The sequence below is a fragment of the Lissotriton helveticus genome, chromosome 10, assembly GCF_964261635.1.
Source record: "Lissotriton helveticus chromosome 10, aLisHel1.1, whole genome shotgun sequence".
NCBI classification, from domain to species: Eukaryota; Metazoa; Chordata; class Amphibia; order Caudata; family Salamandridae; genus Lissotriton; species Lissotriton helveticus.
This window is the reverse complement of record NC_136071.1, coordinates 336,713,553-336,739,223: the sequence shown is the minus strand read 5'-3', so window position 1 is coordinate 336,739,223 and position 25,671 is coordinate 336,713,553. Positions and strand designations below refer to the sequence as shown.

General features: G+C 47.8%; 1 protein-coding gene across 1 annotated transcript in view; it reads right to left on the bottom strand.

The window, feature by feature from the left end:
• The window catches only part of LOC144783788 (uncharacterized), a 232,268-nt gene that overhangs the window by 108,121 nt on the left and 98,476 nt on the right, over positions 1-25,671 (bottom strand). Inside the window, exon 3 of the mRNA XM_078662487.1 lies at positions 3,098-3,223. Within this exon, the coding sequence (XP_078518613.1) occupies positions 3,098-3,223 (126 nt within the window). The remainder of the gene's footprint in view (positions 1-3,097; positions 3,224-25,671) is intronic.

The window sequence follows — 25,671 nt, the reverse complement described above, 5'->3', positions numbered from 1 at the left end:
TTCCCTACAGAGAGGTGGTTCTCGGGGCGGACAGTCAGACACCTTCTGTCTCCCCTGGGGTCGCCTTTCCAACACACAGAGACAATCAAACATAGGTGTGTAAACCAGCTTATAGGAAATGTTACATAAGCCAAAGGAGTAAAAGTGTAGGAGTCACGTCATCCATACTAGTAGGCCGTATAGGTTTAGGAGTGCTTGGTGTAGAGAAGCACAAACTCAGAGTCAAAAAAGAAGCAGCATAGTTGGGAGAATCTATTTCTACCCAAATTAACCCTTTTTGCAACATTAATCTATGCTTGAATGTATACTTTGCAGTGTGTATTCAGCTCTATGATGAAAGTTAATTCCTCACTGTTCTATATTAGGACTTTAAGTCATAAATTGCAAGTAACAAAAGGATGTCTTTTAAAATCAGTAACCTGCTGATCTATTTACATCATATGCACTCTGTAATCTACATGGTACACGTTCTTTGCAGCAGACCCATTAACCCTCTGCACTGCCTTCACATAAGTCAAACCATAGCACAGACATTTACATCACAAGTACCTAGATCAAACAACCCTAAACACCTAGTAGCGAACAGACAAAAACTCTAGAAAAAGTAAGGCCCATATGCAGAAAAGAAATAACACCCTACACAAACATAATTCTTTGGACTAGCACTGAGTAGCATTGTGCTAGTTACTCTTCCTGCCACACAAATTATTTGATGGGATGCTCAGCTATTTATTTGTCCAGATGACCATGTACTTATGACAAAGGTCGAAACGTCATCGACGCAATTGTGGCCGCAATTTATGGAGGACACATTGTTTTGTGTGTTGTAGTCCCAGTATTGTTTTGGAACTCCGACTCTTATGTAACCTCTTTTTGTATGCCACTTGACTGGTTGGGAATGCCTATTAATTGTTAAATGTACCAGCTTCCTTGTCTGAGCCTCACAATACTACTTTTTTTTACTAAATAAATTTTTGTTTCTATGATTTTCCGAGAAAAAAAAAACTTTTCTGCATATGGGCCTTACTTTTAATAGAGTTTTAGTCTGTCCACTACTAGGTGTTTAGCGTTGTTAGATCTGGGTACTTGTGATGTAAATATGTCTGTGCTATGCTTTTGTGTACACTGTGAACCACTGTTTGGAAAAAATATTGATTGCCCCTGGTTCAGGTGGTTAGTGCTGCCCCTGTGGTGGTTAATTATTCACATAACTCAAAACATCAACTATGCAAAACTCCAATCTCTCTCCTGGAACAACATTGATCACAGGAGTTACCATGACATTTTTGTGAGGCCTGGTAATTGCCAGAGGAAAGGAACGCAGCAGCATGTGCTTTAAAAACATAAGCACGGCGCCCCGGGAAGCCAGCACACGGTGCAGGTTTTTAAAGTGCCTGCCTGGCACAGCTCTCCTCTCCTGCCTTCAACAGCAGCAGGGCACCTGAGGCTTGTGATCCTGCCCTGCCAACAATTGTACTTGTGTTCCCACACCACAGGGGCAATGTGGGATTCATAAAGCGCCAGACAGTCGCTGCTCTCCGCTCCATTCTCAAAGAGCTGAGGTTTGTGGTCCTGCCCAGCCCAGACCACTCCTGTGTTCGTGTTCCCATGCCGCAGGGAAAATGCAGGCTTTTAAAGCGCCTGACCAGCACTGCTCTCCTCTCCTGCCGCCAACAGCAGTAGGGCACCTGGGGACTATGGTCCTGCCCCACCAACTCTTGTGCTCATGGTTACGCCACAGGGAAAATGTGGGCTCTTTAAAGCACCCAACCAGTGTTGCTTTCCTCTCCTGTCTCCAACAGCAGATAGGCACCTGGGGCTTGTAATCATGCCCATCTCGACAACTCTCACGCCCATGCGCGTTTTCAAAAGACAAGTATTTTGTGATTTTAAGACATTGTGGATGTTTCTGATGAATCCTTGAGATCCGGTAGGATGACTATTTTGATTAGTGAACCATATTGAGGGTAAACACTGTAGGAATAATTATGTATGATCTCAGTTAATGGTCACAAATTTTAGAATATTTCAAGTTTTGTGATGGTGTTACTGACAATTTCGAATTGGCACGCACACTGAAAATGAGAAAATTCATCAGTTGAGCAAAAGATAATAACCAAAGTATATTTTACTGACTACTTTGAATATGGTGTACAGAATAATGAATTTCCATAATTGTGTGGCAATGAATGATATTTTGTGGGGTAGTAATTATGTGCAAGCTTCGACTTGTCCTTTTAATCTGAACTTGCATGGTTTTAGTATGATGGACTGAATAGATTATTATTGAAATGAAGTGTTGACTGTTTTTTTAGTTCATGAAAAGGTCTGATAATATCTTAGGAAGCACACGCCATTGTTACAGAGGAAGCTTCAATAGAGTTGCTATATTACCGGAATGGTTAAGAAGTCACTCACAGCTTGGTTATGACCTCGGTCTCTGGATTCCCTGTGCTTGTCGTACGCAAACTACAGACAACTCAGCTAGTCCGAAGGCGTGGCTTAAAAGTAATAATGGTACTGATGCTCTTGTCCTATGCTGACTTGCAGTCAACTATATAATTTGGTTTAAAAGCACATGCTTGGCATTCAAAAGCTTGTGTGGTAGGGCACATTCATATCCTTGGAAGAGCATTGATACTACCCTTTTTGAGTGATGGGAAGCACAAAAAATGTCCTTCTCTCAGCTCCATCTTTCAAATTGGCTTCCAAGGAGAAGAGGTGTCTCTCTCTGCCCAAGATCTTTATTCTGAAAGGATGCTACATTTATGATTTGGGAAGCCTTGATGGTTGCCTCCTTGACTGGTCTGCCAAAGACATACCTAAATAGATTTAAGATCACCAACGCCTTGAGAGCCACACTTGGTTTTGTCTGTCTGGGATACAGTCAAATAAGATGTACAATACTTGCCACTGTCATGCTTTACTATCGAGATCTTAGGAGTCCATTGGTTGCTTCAGGCATACTTGCTCAAGTCTTAGCACTGTGCCAGTAAACCCTAATGAGATGGTCTCGCAGTGCTGTTATGCTTTAGTGACGGACTACAGAGATAAAAATACAGTGCTTGAGCTTTTCACTTGAACAAAGAAACCTTACCCTTGGCAGTAATCTCGAGCAGCTCCTGGTAGGATTCACTGGTTTTCCTTCGTTTGGCAGCACTTGGACAAGGTTCCTCCCCCCTTTCGATTTGGGACACAACTTCTGGCTTCGGAATTTGAAAACCTGATGACAAAGGGAAACATTAAAAATGGCTTCCTCATAGAAAGTCCCCACATCCAGCACATGAACGGCACAATGTGTTAGCCAACTGATATTATCTACTCCCCCTCTCCACCCTCCACTGACACTGTCATTTCAAATGCAGTCTGATCACCCCCAGTACGTTCCGGTAGTGCCTTAACATGAAGTAGTACTTGCAGAATAATCGCAAATGGTCAGAATATTTCATTCTGTCACAAAGCTTTTGTGTAGAGCAGTGCTCACCGATTTGTTGGACTCCTGGTGCTTTTTGTGTGGAAATAGGTGTCTCAGAGTGTAGTATGTTGCTTTTGGTCTGTTGGTTTTCCTATTTAAAAAGTGGGTAAGAGGGAGGAATTGTTATGGATTCCCCTTTGAGTGTGGCAATGTGGTCTGCTGGTTGTAAGGTTTCTCAAGTGGGGATCAGATCTCGTGTCCATCCACTTAACCCATGTGAGTATGGTTGAAGTTATCTACAGTTTATTTATTTTAGGCATTTACATAGCGCAGACTTAACCATAAGGGCAATGGAGCACTTGACATAGAACAAGATGAAGAGGCTAACAAGTAATAGTTAAGGGATTTGAGGAGGAAAGGAGTATCTAGGATTAGTACAGAACAGAGTGAGTAGTATATGACAGATGATAAGATCAGAATTTTCTTTTCGTATGGTCTTTTATGTACGACAGGAGGTTCAGGTTCGTTCTGAGTGTTTCGGGAATGGAGTTCTACAGTCTGGGAACCAGAAAGGAGAAGGCTTGGTTGGTGTAGCGAGGGGAGACCCCTGCCCCAGCGGATCAAGGACTCCGTACCCACTCCCGGGGATTTTCACCACGACCACCCCCCCCTACCCCCCTTCTCTTTTCGGCATAATGACTGGACAAGCACGGGAGGGCTGTACTACCCACCCGTGGAGGACGAAGATGCCGGTACCTTTAACTGGGAGGATCCAAACACGTGGGCGGACCCGACAGCGACGTCATATGCGGCCAGTGAAACAGGACAGGTGTGCTTGATCACCGGAGGAGAAGGAGGCAGGAGAGCAGAGACGAGTAAGGAGCAGACGGAGGCAGAGGCAGAGAGCGAGAGCGGAATTCCATCTACCGATATCCAGAGAGTGGAGACGACCCGTCGGCGACGCGGGAGCCAGGAGGCCATCGGCAACACGAGCCGCCCAGCCGCACGCCCGGAGGTGTGTGGCTCACCCAGGTACAGGGGCGGATAGCAGGCTGGGTGGGGAGAAAGGGAGGGTCCGTGACGTGAACTGGTTTTCCCTTTTCCCGGTATTTTTGTTCCTTCCCACACCAGTCAACCCCTCCCCTCACCACGCCGTATTTTTGACAACTCTTCACTAGTGGTGTATCCTCACTCCCTTTCCCTTGTATAACAAGGCAATATCTCCAAGGACTGACACGTGCCCTTTCTGTCCTTTTTTCCACACGCCTCGAGACCCTGAGACGCCATCACGGAGTCTCCCACGGCCATAACCCGGAGGAGTCCCCGATCCGCGAAGAGGGAGGAAGAGCGCGACAAAAGGCGAAGTCGGGCCGGACGAAGCCGTTCCCCGAGAAGAACAGCATCCTTGAGAAAGACCTGCACTGATTACTTGTTCGCACGAATAAAACCCGCAGTAACCAAAACCCGAATCTTGCCTTTTACTACCACCCCCGCTACAGTTGGTTAATTTTCTTTTCCTTGTTGAAGGAATTTTGAGGAGTATTGTTTTAACTCTTGCAGATTTTATGCCTCCTGTTATGTGGAGTTTGTCTTTGAGGAAAGAAGGAAGGCAGTTGTTATTTTTCCATGAGGAAAGCTCAGCAGGTAGCTGTTGTAACACTTTGCTAAATCATACAAGTATTAGTCACAATCTCAAGTACTTTTTGTGTATTTCTGTCTCCTAGTCTGTGGTCACGTTTTGCTGTACGCAATTGTGAAAAGTGAAAGATTAGGGATGATTGAGAATTACTTGGTGCATAAGTCAGTGAAGGCAGGGCCTGTTTGTGCATCGGTGTTATATCAATGAAGGAGAATGATCAATTCTGTGATATGGAGCAAGATAGGATGATATATTCACAGACATGTGATGTTACTTTGATAAGCATTTGAGGTGCTTTTTGAGAAGGCGTGTACAATACTACCCCCATTAGATGGGGTACTTCTGCAGCAGTAATTTGCATGTGGGATTGCATCCAAGGCTATGCGGAGGTAGAGTAGACTTCAGTGTTGGGGCACTAAGGGGTTGGCTTAGTTGGGCGGTGCTTTATTCAGGCAACCTGCATGTAAACTCATTGCCTCTGTAATTCTCAAGTGAGCATTTAACTCACTTAGACATCTTGCTAAATGTGCAGATTCAAGAGGTCGAAACTAACAGGAGATAGCCATAACATGTGGTGAGTCAACATCAATCAAGTAAGTGTAATGATACTTATGTAAACAATGTGTAAAAGGGGGGGGCTTGTCTACGAGACAACGTAAGGAAAGAGTGGCAGGCTTGTGGGTGTCTGAATTTGGATATGGATGGACAGCTGGGTAAGGGTGTTTAGACTATGGTTTGGAGACTATGGTGTAGGCAAGACAAGGAGCTGCACTAAGTGCAGTAAGGTGGTGGAGAATAAGGGATGGCAGTGAGAGGTAACCAAGATAGATCAAACTAATTTAAAGCGTTAGGTCCTGCTTCACCTGGTGTGCTTCCTTTTTGTTAGGTGGGTAGAGGCTCATGGTAGCGCGACAGTCACTAGGGGATTAGCAGTGGGAACACTGATGAGTTGGGGGCTGCAATGAATGTGCTAATGGAAAAATCTGGAGGTGTTTTAGCTAACAACAATATTGATCAGGTGGCGAGGTAAAGTGTGTGTGAATTGTAAGGGTGACGGTCATGGAGGGCTTATTAAAGACTGGATACAAATGGGCTACTTCATGGGCAAGGGTGGAAGAAGGGTACAAAGGCAAAATAATAAAGAATTAGTATGTATGGGTTGGTATGGAGAGTCATTTGAAAGTTGCCGTAGTTCAGACGGCCAGCATGCTGCAGACTGTTACAACATAACACAACGGCCTTTCTCAGTGAATGGGGCAGCGGGGAGTGATATATTTTGGTGTACTCATACTATGCAGGCACAGGATTCAAACTTGCACATATGAGTGTGGCAAATCAGGTATGTGGAAGTGGATGAGAATTCAGGTGCGCTGGGCGATTGGTTTTAATAAGAAAGATGGGAAATGAGTTACGTAGGTGTCAGTTACTAGGTTAAATGGGATGACAGGAAATTGGAAGGTAGGGTGGGCTGGGAGAGAGCAGTATAGATTGATAGAAATTATGTGTAAGAGTTGTGTGGTAAGAATGAAGGATAGTAGGAGTGAATGTTCAGGGAAGGGCAAATATTGTGTTCTGATGGGTTGAGATAGGTGGTAATGGTCATAGGTCAGGGAGGATAGTTTTGCTTTCTGCTTTCTTCCACCTTAACCTATTTGTGCAACTCCTTGTATTTTGTGCCATTTACTCCTCCATAATGTCACATCCACACAGCTCCTTCATCACCACGCTCTCTCTCACCAAGTCCCTTCACCACTTGCAGAGCACTAAATAATTTGCAGGGTGAACTGTGTATCCTTCAAGGTGACATAATCCCCCAGCTAGCCATTATGCCAGCACTTAGCCTATCAATTGACTGTCAATTTCCTAAAGACCATTACTGAAACCGAACGACTCTGCGCGACATATGTATACTGAAACGTTACACTAATGAACATACTCCTCTATATAAATATTTAGTCTTTGGGTTACAGACAAGTGTTAACAAGCATTTACAATGCAATGGTTTCGCCTTTGGAAAAGTTAGAGCTATTGGCATTGCTCATGACATTTCTTTTTTTTTTTTTACTTATAAATAAATGGCATTGTTATTTACATTGCCAACAGCTCTCTCAGCCCACACAGCCCACACAGCTCTCTCAGCCCACACAGCCCACACAGCTCACACAGCTCACATAGCCCACACAGCTCTCACAGTCCACACAGCTCTCACAGCCCACACAGCTCTCACAGCCCACACAGCTCTCACAGCCCACACAGCTCTCACAGCCCACACAGCTCTCACAGCCCACACAGCTCTCACAGCCCACACAGCTCTCACAGCCCACACAGCTCACAGCCCACACAGCTCTCACAGCCCACACAGCCCACACAGCCCACACACAATGCAATGGTTTCACCTTTGACAAAGTTAGAGCTATTGGCATTGTAAATGACAAATTGTTTATTTATGTTTTGGTTTTGAAAACAGATAAATAAATGGCATTGTCATTTACAATGTCAATAGCTTAATCTTTCGCAAATGCGAGACCTATTGCATTTGCACCCACACACACACAGCCACACGCACACCGAGCCACACACACACGCACACCGAGCCACACACACACAGAGCCCCCCCCGTACGTTCCTAAGAGAAGACCAAAACTTGCCAGAGAAGTCTATAACATCACTGGTACTCGGTATTGGTAAGTGGTAACAAACCCAAATTCGAGGGTCAAAAGTAACAGAAAGCAGACAAATCACTGTTTTACTATGAATGTGTATAGTCGAAAAACACTGTGTAGTGAAATTTCAATGGTTAAGATGCGGTGTAGAGAGGACTAGGCAGAATGGGGTGCACAAAAACTAAAACAAAGGTGCTTATTAGGGAAAGGTTGTGTGTGAATACATGTACAAATGTGCACTACAATTAGTATAGGTGATAGCAGATGGCGCGCTGAAGAGCTCATGGGCGCCTATCAACTGTGGAGATAATGCGGAGCCGTAGGGCATGGGCACTCACTGGGTATGTCCACTCCTACAAAGTCGCTGGTAGGAGGAAACTCCTGTGTGCACAAACATAATTATGCATGTACAGTATAACGAATGGCACGTAGAAAAGGCACGTGGCTGTAGGGTGCGATCTGGAAAATGGCAAAGAGACAGTACATGGGCATGAATGCGGATAGGGAAACATGCAGCGGTGCAGTATGACGAATAACCCAGGGTAGAGGGAGCATGAATGACGGAGACAGTAGCGGAGCAAGGAATAGAGATTGTGTGGAAACAGTAACGGCGCTGTTAAAATGCACATACATGTAATGACGGGTGGTGAAAGAATGTAATATTGGCGAGTCTGGTGTCGCGTACCTTGACAAACTGTAACAGCTAGAGACGGTCCGAGAAGGATATCTTTAAAATTAAAATAAAGCTCTGGGTGAAATAGCCGGTCGTGGCAGGACGGGTAGGTCCAAAGGTGGAGCTGCAAAAACGGAGAGGAAGAGTTAAAGCAGCTACCGGACCGGAGAACCAGCTCACGGACGGCGTAGTAAAAAGAGGAATCCCACGAGTGATGTAGGGAAGTATCCATCGTACGAACAGAGTATGCGGGTGTGGTCTCTTACCTTACAATAGGTGAAGGAATGCACGGGTAATGTGCTCCACTCGAACTTAAGTCCTTATCCGGGTAATGGATGCGGATGGGGTAAAAGTGGGTGTGTATATACAAGATATGCACTGCCGTGATACGGTTGGTGCATAGGTCAAGAGACAAGTGTAGAACATGTGGCGGTTACAGTTGTGCGACTATTGTGTGCTAATGGCTGACATTATGAATTAATCATTGTCGTGTAAGAAGTCATCAAATTCCCTGCAAAGTAATCACCCTTCGCCTTTGGAAGGTTTTCCCTGTCTAGGGAAGTATTCACTCTATATTATACAGTGATCATTAGCTTCATTTAAAACTGTATAGTAGTCAAACTCTAAACCTAGTACTGTGTTTAATGCAGTTTACTATCAATGGTCACTTGGTGCGTTTTGAAAAATTGCACTCCACCAACCTCCCAGAGTGAGAGCTGCGCTTAGATTACATTTATGAGCTCATACACACTGTGGACCCATTCAGAATCAACCTACTTCAGAATGTATTAAGCGGTTCAATGTCACACTTTATGAGAGAGAGTAACGCTCAGCCTCTGTGCCTCTTCTCAGGTCAGTCAACCGTATGAGATCTGATTCCAGACTCATACAGGATCATACAGGATCATCTCAAGAAAATACTAATGTTTAACACGTTTGAGAAAATAAATTGTTTGTTACATTTCTTCACCGACCTCGTTTTAAATGATTATACTGGCTAAATTGGTAATAAAGGTCACATGGATAACAGACTGAGAGCCTCCTTAAATCTCAGTTAAGCTACTGTAATTTTGCATGCGTCATGATCCTGGACTGTTTCCAGATAGCTACCAGAAGATGGAAAGTTCTCCTCTCCCTAAACTATCCCATGTAAAACTCCACCTGCACATACAAAATGCCCCAGGACTTGCCAACCGGCATTTGAGCGCTATTCAATACAGGATGCAGCCCCATGTAAAAACTTTGGGACAAATCGTGCCTTAAAAAATCCTTCAATAGGTACATTTGACAATCTGTCAATTAACCTTACTGTTTCGCCGATGAAAGGATGAAGAAATTGTGTTCTAAAGTGCCTTGAGTTTGCCAGAGCCGAGGCAGGAAATGGTAGGAGCAACCAGCGGTCACGAAATTGAAGAAAATACTCCTTTTTCCGCAGTGCAAATCAGTTAGTGCCTAAGAGAGAACACTCTGCGCCACATTAGTGGAACGCAGGGTGTGCTAGATGGGGAAGGGTGTGGGAGTCATCGATGCTGGTTCGGTGGAAGGGAGCAGATTTTCCAGTTTGTTTTTTCTGCTATTTGTTGAAATGTGGCAGTTCTTTAGGTAGCGATCTACTCTTCTTAGTCACCACGCCGCACCTAGGCCTGCAGCACCTTGGTATGGGAGTAAGAGGAGAGAGACAGTGGCAGGAAGACCATTTCTGACCGCAGGGACCTGACGCACAGTACGTGAACTTACACCCAAAAGGGTGTTATCAATACCTGGCAAAATTCATGTTCAACACTGCGGCACGATTTAAATTTGGCAATCTCGAGTACTTTATTCAGCTGTGAAGATTCCGATGTGCCTATGATACGCTTTGGAAAAGGTGCTTACACGGCATGTGACACACGTTACAAATGAAAGGAAAGGCAGACATGGGCTGCAACACAGACCCAAGAATTAAAGTCCCAAGGGAAGGAAAGGCACATTAAACTAGCATCTAAAGATTGGTGAGGCCGCTAGTAAATGCACTTTCATATGGCAAGATTTCCCAAACCCATCTCTGGCTAACACGCTACAACTGTAGCCTCATCCATGCAATTAAATCGACTGAGTTTTGGACATTGTTGATAAATGTCAGCACAGTGTTTCCCGTGAAAGCCACTATCGATGTAAGCGTAACAAATACTTTATGACCATGTGTAAAATGCATTTCAAGTACAATATCGCTTCAGCTGCCTGTGCTGGGCTCGCAGGTTCTCACGCTGCAGGGCAGGATGTGTAAGATGATCCGGCCGAAGACTGCCCGCTCCTCCCAGGCTCTGAAATGATCCTCTGCTCCCCGCCTTCAGTGCTGTCACTGTCCGTAGCTCTCCGGTCCTGTTGTATTACGGAAGCGGAATGGGGCTTCGCCTGCTGCCCCTGTGTGACGTGTAGCCGATCCGGTGTGCAGTGCCTGTTGTCGGCGCCTGGGCTCAGGGGTGCTCTTCACACTGGGGCCAGGGGGGGGCAGGAAAGGAACGGACAGCGGGAGGGGGGCGGGAAAGGAACGGAGAGCGGGAGGGGGGTCGGGAAAGTAACGGACACAGAGAAAGGACCACCAGCCGCGGTTCAAAGACACAAACGAAGGACTCAGGACGGCGCTACAGCAAACCATAGAGACAGAAGAACGACACATTAAAACAGATGCATTGCTAGATTAGCTGGAAAAAAACCTAATAAGCGATCTGGGCACATTAACTTTCTAGATAAATGAAATAAAAGTAGCAAAAACGTACACACGGACAGCGGGAGGGGGGCGGGAATGGACAGCGCATCTGACCCGAGCTCCAGAAACAAATCACTTTCAGTGAAAGGGGAGGGACCGGGCACACGGGGAGGGGGGCGGAACGGACACACGGGGAGGGGGAGGAGGGGGCCGGAAGGCAAGATTTAAAAACAAGCACTCACCTGGGCTTCCTCCGGCGGCCGTGGTCGGCATGGAGTGACAACAACAAACCCAGAACAAAAAAAAAACGAAACTCCGCCCACCGCCCAATGACGATGCAAAAAGGGTGGAGAGCGGAACGCCCAGGGAAAAAATCTCGGGAACGCCCACGAATCTGGTCCGGCCTTGACGGACAGATCTCTGTTCCAATGGCTAGCCTCCATTTATGGAGCTAGCCAATGGAACAGAGGGCGTATTCAAGTGTCCCTTACTGGAAGACTACAGATTTCTCTGGAGGCGGAGCTAAAGCTCCGTGCTCCAGCGAAACCTAAAAACCCTATGAGTCCACACCCTTTGCGATTCAGAGTTCAAAGAGGAGTGACTCTCACCGTGGGAAAGAGGGTGCAATATGCCCAAAATTATAAACATTTATTTCAAGTATCAAAGCCTGGATTGGAAAGCAGTTTATCTACTAGGCTGCTTTGTTCACCCGATGTCCTACAGACCACTCTTTGCAGAATTACAATATAATAATGATTTAATAAATAGACTGAAAAGGTATAAAGATGGTCAATTTTAAGTTAATCTGTAGACGTCCCCAAATGTGATTATGACTTAAAGCTTGTTGAATAGATCTGTGTTCTCACATGCTAGCTCTTCCTGTAAAGGCTTCCTCTTCAAGCCTAAGAACTCATCTAGATTTGATTTGCTATCTTTAGAAGTCTGAGATTCGTTTAAGAAGAGGGCCAAAATATTAAAGAGATGCAGGGCACAGTGGGAGGTATGGATTCACTGCTCGACAAATACATACACTGAAGATAGATATCACCAAGGTGCATACATGTGGAGTAGGTATAGAAAATCTATACATACTTGCCTTTCAATATTTTGTCCCCTGATATTCTGGACACGATGTGGGGACCCTTTGATATTCAGCCACGTATCAGCTAATGGTTAATTCAGCCTACATCAAACTGTCTGTCAAACAGGCAAGAGTAATGTTACGAAAGAACACTTCTGGGAATTAACAATAAGTGTACCTTTCAAGGACTACTCTGGGACATTTTTGCGACTCCTCAATAGGCAAAAAAATCTACCCGAATTGTAGGAGTTAAACAAGGAAAGGTACATTCAGACTTTCAATTGGAAAAAACAAACTTTCTGACTCCGCCCCCTACTGGTATTGGATCATCTCAAGCAATCACAGCTTGATCTTATTCTAGAACTTTTTCATGGCGCAAGATTCAAGTGTTTCTTTGGTCTTGAATCTTCACAGCTATCAATGCCCTGAACAACATGCTATACTGCACATTGGTCTGAACAGTATTTCTAACAAGAGAGATTTTCATTTGCCTTATTTAGTTCTCCCTGCAGCTGTGCTTTGATGTGTAAAGGTCATCAAACAACTCACTCGCTGAAAGGAGACACAAGTATGTCCCTGCTTCCTTGATGGTGTAAAACATAGCCACCCATCTGTCCAAACTGCACCTTTTACTTTGTTTTAGCTTTTAAAATGTTTATTTGTAAATAAAAAATCTGAAACGCTGTACATTAGAGGATGAGCAGGTGGACGTAAGTGGTGATGAATAGCACAATCGACAAAACTGGTGTCACAAATATTTGCACTTTTTATATTGCAATGCACATATTTATAGCTGCAGGCACATAAAGCATAAGCAACTTGCTCAGAGTTTAGAACCTAGGTCTAAAGGGTCCAATGTGGCCGACTTAGCCACTTTACAACATTCCTTCAATGAATCCAAACACTGAAGTTTGTGGTTTGAGATCATAGTTCATCCGATAGTGTTTCATTGATTTCAACATTTAGTGTTGCCTGGCTGCTTTAGTGCATTAAGTGCACTTTTGAAGTGCTTCAGAGGTGTATCTGTTGTTTTCCATCATATTTCTTGTAGACACTTTGTGGGCGTGATCCAGAGCATCTAAAAAAAAAACCTGATAACATAGGAGCGCAATATATTAGTTTACTGCCAAGGAATTTAATTTCCAGTCCGTAGGATCAGCAGCTCAACATCAAGAACATGGCACAACCAAACATTTAACACCTTGCAGTAGTCCAATTGCCATGAAGCACCAAAGGATGATTCCGTTGGTGGCACGAGTTATAACAAGCATTGGCAAAACCAAAAGGTTTAAGCAAGCATGGCTGCTGTGTAGCATGGCTAAAGGTTAGAGGTGTAGAGGAGAGTAGCTTGGAAGAGAGCGGTGCAGAATGGAGTAGAGTGACACGGAGAGGAGTAGAGTGTAATAGAGTGGAGTGGACTAGAGAGTGTTGTTTCACTGAGTGTAGTGTAGTGTAGAGTGTAGTTTAGAGTGTAGTGTAGAGTGTAGTGTGGAGTGGAGTAGAATGTCATGGAGTGGCGTAGAGTATCAAGGAGGCGAGAGTGGCGTGGAGTGGAGCAGAGTAAGGTGGCAATAGAGTGGAGTAAAGTGGCAATAGAGTGGAGTAAAGTGGCAGAAGAGTGGAGTAAAGTGGCAGAAGAGTGGAGTAAAGTGGCGTAGAGTGGAGTAAAGTGGCGTAGAGTGGAGTAAAGTGGCGTAGAGTGGAGTAAAGTGGCGTAGAGTGGAGTAAAGTGGCGTAGAGTGGAGTAAAGTGTTGTATAAAGGGGTGGAGTGGCCTAGAGTGACATGGAGCCGCCTAAAGTGTTATAGAGCCGCCTAGAGCGTTATGGAGCCGTGGAGAGAGTCATGGAGCCGCCGAGAGAGTCATGGAGCCGAAGAGAGAGTCATGGAGCCGAAGAGAGAGTCATGGAGCTGAAGAGAGAGTCATGGAGCTGAAGAGAGAGTCATGGAGCCATGGTGCAGCCCAGAGGGTCATGGAGCGGCCTAGAGTGTCATGGAGCGGCCTAGAGTGTCATGGAGCGGCCTAGAGTGTCATGGAGCGGCCTAGAGTGTCATGGAGCGGCCTAGAGTGTCATGGAGCGGCCTAGAGTGTCATGGAGCGGCCTAGAGTGTCATGGAGCGGCCTAGAGTGTCATGGAGCGGCCTAGAGTGTCAGGGTGCGGCCTAGAGTGTCATGGCGCGGCCTAGAGTGTCATGGCGCGGCCTAGAGTGTCATGGCGCGGCCTAGAGTGTCATGGTGCGGCCTAGAGTGTCATGGTGCGGCCTAGAGTGTCATGGTGTGGCCTAGAGTGTCATGGTGTGGCCTAAAGTGCCATGGTGCTGCCTAAAAGAATGATGGCTTTAACCCAGATCTCTTGACTGGTGGTTGAAAATATGATTTATTCAGCATTCCTTCCATCATTTGTTTGCGTAGTTATAGAGCCGCCGAGAGTGACATAGAGCCGCCGAGAGTGTCATAGAGCCGCCGAGAGTGTCATAGAGCCGCCAAGAGTGTCATAGAGCCGCCAAGAGTGTCATAGAGCCGCCAAGAGTGTCATAGAGCCGCCAAGAGTGTCATAGAGCCGCCAAGAGTGTCATAGAGCCGCCGAGAGTCATGGAGCCGCCGAGAGAGTCATGGAGCCATGGTGCAGCCCAGAGTGTCATGGTGCGGCCTAGAGTGTCATGGTGCGGCCTAGAGTGTCATGAAGCAGCCTAGAGTGTCTTGGAGCAGCCTAGAGTGTCTTGGAGCAGCCTAGAGTGTCTTGGAGCAGCCTAGAGTGTCTTGGAGCAGCCTAGAGTGTCATGGAGAAGCCTAGAGTGTCATGGAGAAGCCTAGAGTGTCATGGAGCAGCCTAGAGTGTCATGGAGCAGCCTAGAGTGTCATGGAGCAGCCTAGAGTGTCATGGAGCAGCATAAAAGAACGATGGCTTTAACCCAGATCTCTTGACTAGGGGTTGAATATATGATTTAGTCAGCATTCCGTCCATCATTTGTTTGCGTAGTACTTTTCACCCTAAGTGGGATGGGTATGCCCAGATGTGGGTCCCTTGCTCACTGTGCCAGTGGATTCAAGCTAGCCTGGCTGATGAAGGGTAATACCCAGAAACCGGTCCCAGGATGCTTGTTTCCGGTCCAGGGAGGACCTGGCTTGGCAGTTCGGTCTGGACTGCTCCCATGAGGCACAGGGTCAAGACTGATTTGCATATGGCTGGGTCTAAACTGGGGTGGCATGGTGAGCAAAAGAACAACGGATTTAACCCAGATCTCTTGACTGGGGGTGAATGTATGATTTATTCAGCATTCCATCCATCATTTGTTTGTGTAGCACTAAAAGTGGAGTGAAGCGGCCGAAAGTGGAGTGGAATGGCCTAGAGTAGAGGGGCGCAGAAACAAGTGGAGTGGTCTAAAGTGAAGTGGCGTGGAGTGTCACAGTGACGTAGACTGGAGTAGAGTGGTGAAGAGTGGTGTGGAGCAAAGCAGATGGTGCAGAGCGGGGTGGGGTGCCATAGAGTGGAGTGGCGTAGAGTGTCAGAGGAGAAGCATAGAGTGGAGTAAAGTGGAATATAGAGGAGTGATACAGAGTGGAGTGAAGAGGCATAGAGTGGAGGGGAGTGGCATAGAGTGATGTAAAGGGCAATGGAGGGTAGTAGAGTGCCATGGTGGGCCGTAGAGAGGAGGGGAATGGAGTAGAGTGGCGTAGAATGGATGGAGTAGAGTGGCGTAGAATGGAGTAGAGTAGAGTATCATGTCACAGAGTGGAGGGGCATAGAGTTGATTAGTGTGTCAGACTGGAGAGTCGTAGAGTGGGGTGTCAGAGTTGAGTGGCGGGGCTTACGGTGGAGGGACAGAGTGGAGTGGCATACAATGGAGTAAAGTGGCGTAGAGTGTCTTTGATTGGAGTGAAGTCGACTGGAGTGACAGAGTGGCATAGAATGTCATGGAGTGTTAAGGAGTAATGTGGAGGGCCATAGAGTGGATTTGTGTAGAGTGGAATCGAGTGGCAGAGTGTGAAGTGGTCTCAGTACCACTTTACTCCACTCTAAGTACTACATACTCATTACTGTGTCCATAGGTCAAGAATTACATTTAATAGGTCAGCTCCAACATTTTACAGTGGGTAACCCGTTAGTCAAGAATTACTACTCACACCAATTAACTCCCTCCCTCACTCTCCCACTCATTTATTCTCACTCAATTTCAATCACTCGTCTTCTCAACTCTCTCGGTCTCTCTGTCTCACTCCTTCTCACTGTGATTAACTGAGACTAATTTTCACTCACACAACTTCGTATCTACATGCTCAAACATGCTCTCTCGCACAAACACACTAACTCACACATTCATTTAACAGATTATTTGTCATATACCTGGCTTCAGCTGCCTCACGTGCCAGCTTTAGCTCCTTAGCTGCTGGTGCATGGACCATTGCAACGGCATTCAGGAGGTTCCAAGTTCTGGCTCTGAAGCAGGAAACTGAAACCATACGTCTGTGCAAGTGATTACATTAATTACTGCGCAGACTTCAGTTTTTGAATTGCTACTTTTTCACCTCTCCCATCTTGTCACAGGGCTGGGTGGAGTCATGAACTACACTGAGACAAGATGAGAAACAGTGGATGATTTATGGATAGCCCTGGGCACTGCAGGGCCTAAACCTAAAGTGCCTGGGGCTATCTTTGGGGGTTGCTATTATGCATTGTTAATGAGGTGGTACCTAGTCATGCCAGACACGTGAGACCAGAGATGAGGCATTGTTAGCCCTGGACAATCTGTCTGATGGCTGGTGCAGGCACGCACCTCTGGCAAACACAGTTACTGGCAGTGTTTAAATCCCACTATCAGGCTGACTTGAAGACATACTGCCAATAATTTGTGGTTACACAGCCAAATTCTGGTTTGCTGCAACGCACTGGTTCATGCTGGCACAGAAGCTCCATTTATCTGCCATCTTGGCTCGAATAGAGCTGTGCAATAAGCAACTGTCAATTTTACTGACCAGTATTAAAAACCACCCTTAAGAAAGGAGGGAGAGTGCTAGTTATTCAAACAAAGGGGCGGAGAGGGCAAAATTAGGGCCTGGTAGGGTGGGAAGAGCAGCAGCACTATGAAGGAGGTGGAGGTTGGTAATGCCAATGCCAACAGGTCCAGCTTATGAATGCAAGGTCACGTCAGAGCTAAACATACGAGTTACTTACTTTCGGTAACAATGTATCTGGTAGAGACAGGATCAGGATTTTTTTGCAGCAGCAGCTCTGCGCACCGGGGGACAGCGCCACACGACCCCTCCCTGACGTCGTCCACGTACGTGATGTCAGCGAGGTCATATACGTACCTCCCGGCGCGCTGACATCAGTTTTCTTCTGAGAAACGTTTACGCGGCACAACGCGGAGCCACCAAAAAAAACGGTGAAAGTATGGGAACAGTGTGCGAGATATGAAAAATCTGAACAAGAAGGAGGATTGTGGAGACACTGCCTACATATACGTGAAAAGCTGTGAGAAAAAGCCCCGAAAGCTAAGCGAAGACCCTTCCCTGAGTGCAACAAGGGAAGAACATCTAAACAGACCGAAATATACTGATATTGCCATAGAACTGTGTCATTTATTAAGAACGGAGCACAGAAGAACAACAGTGCACCTTAGGAAGGATGAAAAGACTGGCACTTTTCCTATAATAATGGAGGTTGAAACCATAGCGAAACCGATCTCCACGAGGACGACCAAGAGGAGACCAGGGCCCGAGTCAATAGAAAAGATGGAAGGAAGGGAAGGTAACTGTAGAGGAAAACGAATCTCCTTATGCCGTATTACAGGAAAGAAGCCACTCAGCAGAGGTTAACTATATATGAAAACACTCAGAGGGGAGCCACAAACTGAACTCCTGTGAGAGCTAACCCAATGGCAACTGAAGAGGCGAGCGAAAAACACCACTCTGCAAGGTTCTCGCAGAACGGGGAGGTTGGGTGGGTTATGGAATCTGCGGCTAGACAACGTCTCTACCAGATACATCGTTTCCGAAGGTAAGTAACTTGTACATCTGATATGGATACATCTAGCCGCAGAGTCCTTAACTTAGAATAGATACCACAGCCATACCCCAAAGGGGAAGTGGGCAACAGAGTGACGGATAAAGGGGGAAAGCTGTGCCGGAACTGCCAGGTAGCAACCCAAGCAGCTCGAAGGAGCAGAAATAACGGGATAGTAGATATCCTAAAAATGCCAGAATGGCGCTACACAAAAATGGAGAGAGAGAGAGAGAGAGAGAGAGGGAGAGAGAGAGATGGAGAGAGAGAGAGAGAGATGGAGAGAGAGAGAGAGAGAGAGAGAGAGAGAGAGAGAGGAGAGAGAGAGAGAGAGAGAGATGGAGAGAGAGAGATGGAGAGAGAGAGATGGAGAGAGAGAGATGGAGAGAGATGGAGAGAGATGGAGAGAGAGAGAGAGACCACTCTCCGCTTAATGGAGCACAATGAGTACACCGACCCAAGCTCGAAAGGAACTTGAAGAGATGCAACCAGAGCCTAACAGACTAGCCTATAGAAGGAAGCCGAAGGAGCCGGTGTCAAGAGCCCAAAGGTAGGAGCTAGAACCTGAGCAATGCTTTTATAATAGCCGGCGGGACAAGAAACACGCCAAGTGCACACCCAATCCCAAAAAGGGTAATTAGGGCCAATTAGCATCAATTCTAAACTCGCTGAAGCAGGTGGAAATATGCAGCAGGCAAACGGCCATAGAGAACTTAAAGTGGCTTACACAAGAAGCATAAGAGTGCCCGGCCGGGCAGTATGAAGCCAAAGTGACAAACAACCCACAATATAGACTTGCAGGCAGTAGTCAAGGACCATTGCCATCAGAAGAGCTGTCCCGCAGGTGTAGCTCTGACAATAGTAGGTGATAATTTGGAGGAAAAAAAAAGACCTATCCGAAGGAAGTGGCCAAATACACCAAGTCAACGAATGGTGGGAAGAGTCTCAGAATCCGAGACCAACACTCCAGAAAAGACACGTACAGCGTCGAACACCAAAAAGGGAGCATATGTCGAATTGGGAAATCACCTGGGCAACTTGCAACAACTCAGAAAAGCTCCCCCACACATGGAGATATTGGTCCAGAACTCGCAGCCTTGAAAAGAGGTGGCGACTCAGGAAGAGGAATGCCAAGGCAACCAGCATGTATACATAAATGTATAAACATATAATTATGTAGAGACAGAACTAGCCAGGAGTATGAACATGTACATACCGGATCATACCTAGTACAGTAAGGGTAGGTAAAAACGGCTTTTTGAAGAGGAGACCATGAAACCTCCCAAGGAGGTGGATGACCATGGCGTCAGCAGATGGCACCAGGGAAAAACATAGAACACCGTACAATGGACCACACAGCGAGGCATGGAACCCACAGGATCTCCAAGCCCAGGTGAGATAAGCAAAGCTATATAATAGCATACAAGTACCCCACATGGAGTATGTATACCCCAAACAAGGGGGAACACCTCTTAGGGCAATAAGCCAAGCCAAAACAGCGCAGTAACAAACCGAACCCGTGAACATGAGTTCCGAGCCGTATGACATTACCGAGCTGAGCCACCGGCTCCATACCAGAGTCAGAGGACCAGGCACAGCAACCTGAGGAACACGGCCACAGCAGGCCAACAGGCAGCTCGAAGCAAAACGCATCCAAGGGATGCCAATAAAAGGGTAATCACCCTTGACAACAGAAAAGGAAGACGTAAGGCTCACTACCCATGTTAAACACAGAGGGCATCTAAAGGATGCGAAATGAAAATGTACCACCACGGAAGACAGGCCTAAGAAGACCTAAGTGGGAGGACGAAAGCCCGCAAGGAGCCGGTGAATCGCCAATTCGGCGTGAGCATCAAACAGCAAAACCCCATCAAAGCGTCAACCATTCTCTCCCAGATATTTTCAGGCATGACGCTAACTCGCAACCAAGCGTGGCGCCTTAAGGCAACAGAACCCGCCATAGCTCGGCCCAAATAATCCGCAGTATCTAAGGCTGAGCAGATTGTGAATTCGGCAAGGTCTCGGCCATCCCGGAGGAGGTGAAGGAGATCAAAGCGAGTACCTTCAGAGGTGGCAGAAAGCAAAGACTCTGAAGAGTCCCACAGGGCAGAGGTAGCCCGAGCCAAAACACACACTGTATTTAAGGACCGTAGGACTGCACTAGTGGATGCAAAGATGTTCCTACCCCATGACTCAAGTCATCTAGACTCCTGAGAAGGAGGAAGCGTTAGAGGGGGCAGGGAAGGAAAGGCAGTCTGCAACACAAACCCCTGCGCAGACAAACAGGATCATGTGGAGCTGGAGAATGGCGGTGCAAAACTGGACGAGCCACCGGGTCACCTGAGGCAGGCCGGACCCAGGTACCCAAAAGGGCATCATAAAGGAAAGCCTCAAAGGGCAGAAGCGGCTCCACATTCCTGGACCCACGGTGAAGGACCTCAAGCAAGGGGTTCACAGACAAAGGGGCAGAGGGGGGTTGCATGCTTAAAATGCGGGTGGCCAATGAGACCACTCTCAAAAATGCAACAACAGCCTCGGTAGCCCTCCGCGGAGGGGACCACAGCTCATCAGCGGGGGAGGGTTGTAAGCTGACCCTCCCAAGACACTGAGGGTGCGACCAATGCCCCAAGGAAGGGAGCCCCATTGAAGAATGAGGATCCTGATGGGGCTCCTGGGGAGGCAAAGAGCCTGCCATATCTGTGGGGCTCCTGAGGAGGCTCCACAAATTCCAAGGGGGGCACTGGCAACAATACCTCCGCCGACGCTGAGCGGGAGGGGGGCACCAAACTCACTCCAGAGGTCTCTAGAGAAGAGTCCACAACCCGGCGTTGTCATGGCACCAAAACGACACGTGCCGACACCGATAGTGCCTCGTCAGCCGCCGACTTGGCTGCATCCGGCGTCGAGTCGGCGCCGAAACTATGACAAGCTCCTCTTCCAAAGAAGAAGGCGCCGGAGCCGGCGAGGCAAGCTTTTGGCGCCGACTCCGCCTCATCCATGACAGGCTTAGACTCTGGCGAAAGAAGCGGAGGCAGAGCCAAGCCTACGGTGCCGGAACGGCACCGACCCCGGCTCCGTAAAGGCGGCCGCCTGCCCAAAAGCCCTGGGTGTGCTCCAGGCAGGGCTATGAGCACCGGCAACCACCTGCAACACCACATGGAGGCCAGCGGGGCTATGCAGCCCGGCAGAGGCGCCATGGGTCGTAAAGGGGGACCCAGCTGGGTCGCGCCCTAATGACTCCATGTGGACCGTAGAGGGGCGCCCTACCACCACCACATCCCGACGTTCCTGGGGGACAAAGGCTCAATTGGCGATGGGGGCGAAACCGCCGGCGAGTCCGACGGAGATTCCACAAGAAGCGGAGGCCGCAAGGATGCCCCAGGAACGGGGAGGACCCATGGGAGGCCTGCAGAGTCGCAGCATATGCCTCCAACAGGGCCCGAGTCACCCCCACACCCGGAAAGGGCAGATAGAGGGGGGGGGGCGACTGTCGGGAGTGCACGTCCGGAAGGTTCCGGGAACCAGTGCCCCTGACAACAGAAGAAGGGGAGGTCGTAGACCTCAGCGACAAGCGCCTCGACTTACCAAGTGGCGAACGACGACCCCAGAGGGCGATCGACGGCGGAACCGAACCGCAGATGGACCTGCCGGCGATGAAGAGGCTGGGGGCGAGACGGCTCCAACCGGGACAGCCGTGCCGAAAGAAGCTTCATACGGCGCTCCCGCCGAGACTTCGGCTTCAGGTATTGGCAGGCTTCATAGTCTGTGGAGTCATGGTGCTCGCCCAGACACCCCATACAAATAAGATGCGGGTCCGTCGCGGACATCTGCCGCGTACAGGAATTACAAGTTTTAAAGCCTGAAGGCATCGCACAATGATTCCGACGCGAAGCATCAAAAAGGAGGCCAGAAAACAGGCCAGCGGAACAGCTCACTCCAGCTCCGTGTTGCACGCGGAAAAGAAGGAAACTGAAGTCAGCATGCCGGGAGGGACTTATATGACCTCTCTGACGTCACACACATGGAAGACATCAGGGCGGGTTGTGTGGCGCCATTGCCCGGCGCGCAGAGGTGTTTCTGCAAAATAATTCCGGATCCAGTCTGACTCCTGGGGATATTCTAAGGTAAGGAATCTGCGGCTAGATGTCTCTATCAGATATCCATGTACTTTAATGACTGCTCCCCTCCCATCTGCATGGGTGCTGCTGTAGAGAAAAATGCATCAAAACAACAATGGTTCTCATTGGCATAATTATTCATCATTTACGGATAATCAACAGGTCTTGTTCATTTTCCTATGACACCTGGCTGGAATCCGACAGGTTCCCTTCGTGCTGGACTCATTTCCGGATCCATTGCAAAGCCAGAATGTGCCATCTGACATGGTCTGCAAGCAGGATTCAGCAGGCTCGCAGGCCAAGAACTCTCAGAGCCATCCACACTGAGACCCAGAAAAGAGGCTTAAACTTCGGTTTCATAGCCTGAATGTCCAGGACTTCTGGAAGAAAAGTACACCATATCCAGGATGGCTCTGATGAATGGGAGAATCTGCACAGGATTCAACAAGGGTGACAGAGCGCACACCAATTTCTTTCTATAGCCAAAGTTTGTCCATTTTAAGTTTTGTTCACGTGCTGAGCCCAAAAACGTGGTCTGCCTAAAATCCACGTACTGTGATGATAATTCCAAAGAATGTGGCGACCTCTCACCCCAAAATCAGGCGCACAGCGATAGTGTGAGCATAACAATGATGCAGAACATTAATCCAAATTTCACCAAAAGTTTATTCATATTTCATCCAGTATATTCATCTTTTCACGATTTATCCATGTGTCACACGAGAGGCGGCATGTGTATAACACTGTAACCTTGAACGCTACGGAAATGCCAATCCAGGCTTGTTTCGATAGCTAGGAGTGTACATGCGTCATCCTCATTAGTTCATCCCGATAACCCAATGCATTTCGGGCCTGTGCTTGGCCCTTCGTCAGGGGTACTCTTCAATATATCCTTCTATTCACCTCCAGGGGAGGATGAATATACTGGATGAAATATGAATAAACTTTTGGTGAAATTTGGATTAATGTTCTGCATCATTGTTATGCTCACACTATCGCTGTGCGCCTGATTTTGGGGTGAGAGGTCGCTCCATTCTTTGGAAGAATCTGCACAGGAATCAGGTGAGACTTCGTCAGGTTGATTGAGAACTCCAATGAGGTCAAGAAGTCTGCTGTCATCTGGAGGTCATCCCGACTAACTGCGGTGGGCCTGTCTTCAACAGCCAGTTACTGAGGTAGGGGAAGACTGGTACCTCCTACCTCCGAAAATGGGCTTTGACCACCGCCATCTCCCTTAACACCAGAGGGGAACTGGTGAGGCCGAAAGGGAGGACGGCAAACTGAAAGTGCTTGTGGCCCATCTTGTATCTCAGGAAGCACATGTGTGCCTGCAGGACGGGGATGAGAAAATGCGCGTCCTGCAGGTCCAACGCCACCATTCAGTCACTGGGACCCTGGGCAAAGAGAACCTGGTCTGGGGTGAGCATTGTGAATTGGTCCCTGCACAGAAAGGCATTGAACGTGTAGGTATCTAGAATAGGATAGAGGGGTCTGTTCTTCTTGGGCATAAGGAAGTAACGGGATAAGCATCCAGTCCCTTCTTTTTGAGGCCAGCACATTCGCTAGGTCTCCTCTGGCAAAAAGAGATTGCACTTCCTGGCATAAAACAGACAAATGGTCCTCAGAGAAGTGGTTTGATGGAGGTAGCAGGAGCGGTGAATTAAAAAGCAACGGCAGGGATTGTCCCCAATGGATAATTTGTAGGACCCATTTGTTGAATGTAATGTGTTTCCACCCCTGCAGGAAGTGGCTTATTTTGCACTTACAGGATGGTTGTGCACTGGTAAGAGTGCCCCAAAGGTGCTTGGAGGTTGTGGCCAGAGAGACACAAGAATGAGTTAAGTGCAGCCCCTGGTAGCCATATTGTTGTCTGCTGGCCTAATATCTCAAAAGTGCATAATATCCAGGCTGGCTGTGAGAAATGGGAGCCTCTGCAAAGGAACTAGGTACATCTTTGCCAGGTTGACTAAGCATCCTAATGATGTCAAAAGATTTGCCAATGTCTGGAGTTAGTCTAGTCTAACTGTGGTAAGCACATATCCAACTCTCGGAGGCTCGTTTTAACTTCAAGAAAGGAGCAACTCTGGTGTTGCATCGCTGTGGTGTAATCAGGAGAGATCAAGATAGATGCGCTGTCCGCTCATATGTTCTATAGCTTACGTGCAGTGTGTAAGATTGAGTCACAGTCTCTGTAGTTGTGCAGACAGTACAGGGCAAGCCTAGGGTTGGGCCCAGGCGGTGGGTAGCAGGCTGGTACATGGTGAGCTCGTTCATAGTAAAAAAAGGGAGAGAGCTCCGCGTTCAGAGAAGGGTGAGGATCCAGGTCTCAGTGTAAGCCACTGCGCCTATGCCCTCTATGCCATTCAGCAGGCCAACAACATGCATGGTATTTCATCTTGATCTGCCCTACAAATTCTCTGCTTTGCATTCCAGCACGTGAACACGATCTATCAGGCTTTGTAGGCGTGTTTCCAAGTCTCATGTTGTCGGTTATCGTGTGTTCAACGTCAATCACTCTGTCGGACAATTTGCGTTGATCCGATTGCAGTAAGGTGGATACCGCTGTGACCTTATCTATTCTACTCACAAGTGATGAGCGTGCCTGTTTAAGGGCTGTGCCTATTTTCTCCACCGCTTGCAACATTATCTCCCAGAGACGCCTCTGAGTCAGAGGGGCCCGGTGCAGCCAGGTCTCTTGGTGGCCACTCCATAGTGGACGATTATTTTGGTGTTGCAGGCTGCATTCCGAGCAGAGGTGAACCATGACAGGCTAGTGTGTTGCAGAGAGCGATGGGGACTCAGTACATTTGAGGATCATATAAGGTCTTTCGCTGAAGATGTCAATAGGTTGGAAGTATGTGAGAGTTAATCACAGGTGAGTGAAATAGAGTCCGCCTGAAAGCGTCTGGGCATATGATGAAGCGCTACAGGACGAGTAGCACAGTGTGATATCAAGTTTGCGTGCCCATCTGTAACCTGTAGAGTTGCTGTAACTAAGGCCTGTTTGCGTGCGCCTGTTGCATCTATGGCAACGCAGCAGGAGCAGCCCTGGACACTTTGGTGCCAATGCCTATGGTAAATATGTCAAAGTCCACTGGGCATCCGCACTTCAATTGTGATGCTGCTTTCAGGGGGCTGCTTGCTGGCACCCTTCCTGCCACTAGGGTGCCACAGCACGAGCAGCCCCGGTGCCACAAGGACCCCTCAGAGTCCCGCAGGAAAAGAAGGGGCAGACTCAAATGCCTCCCGCGGCGCACGGAGGCAAGCAGGCCCCAGCAGCGAGCGGCCCAAATGTCAACCCTAGGCCAGGGAGCAGGTCCATGTATGTGGCTAGGAAAAGCAGTGGGAGGCCACAGGTCCAGCGTAAGTCATGGCCTCAGCCTCGTTCTGTA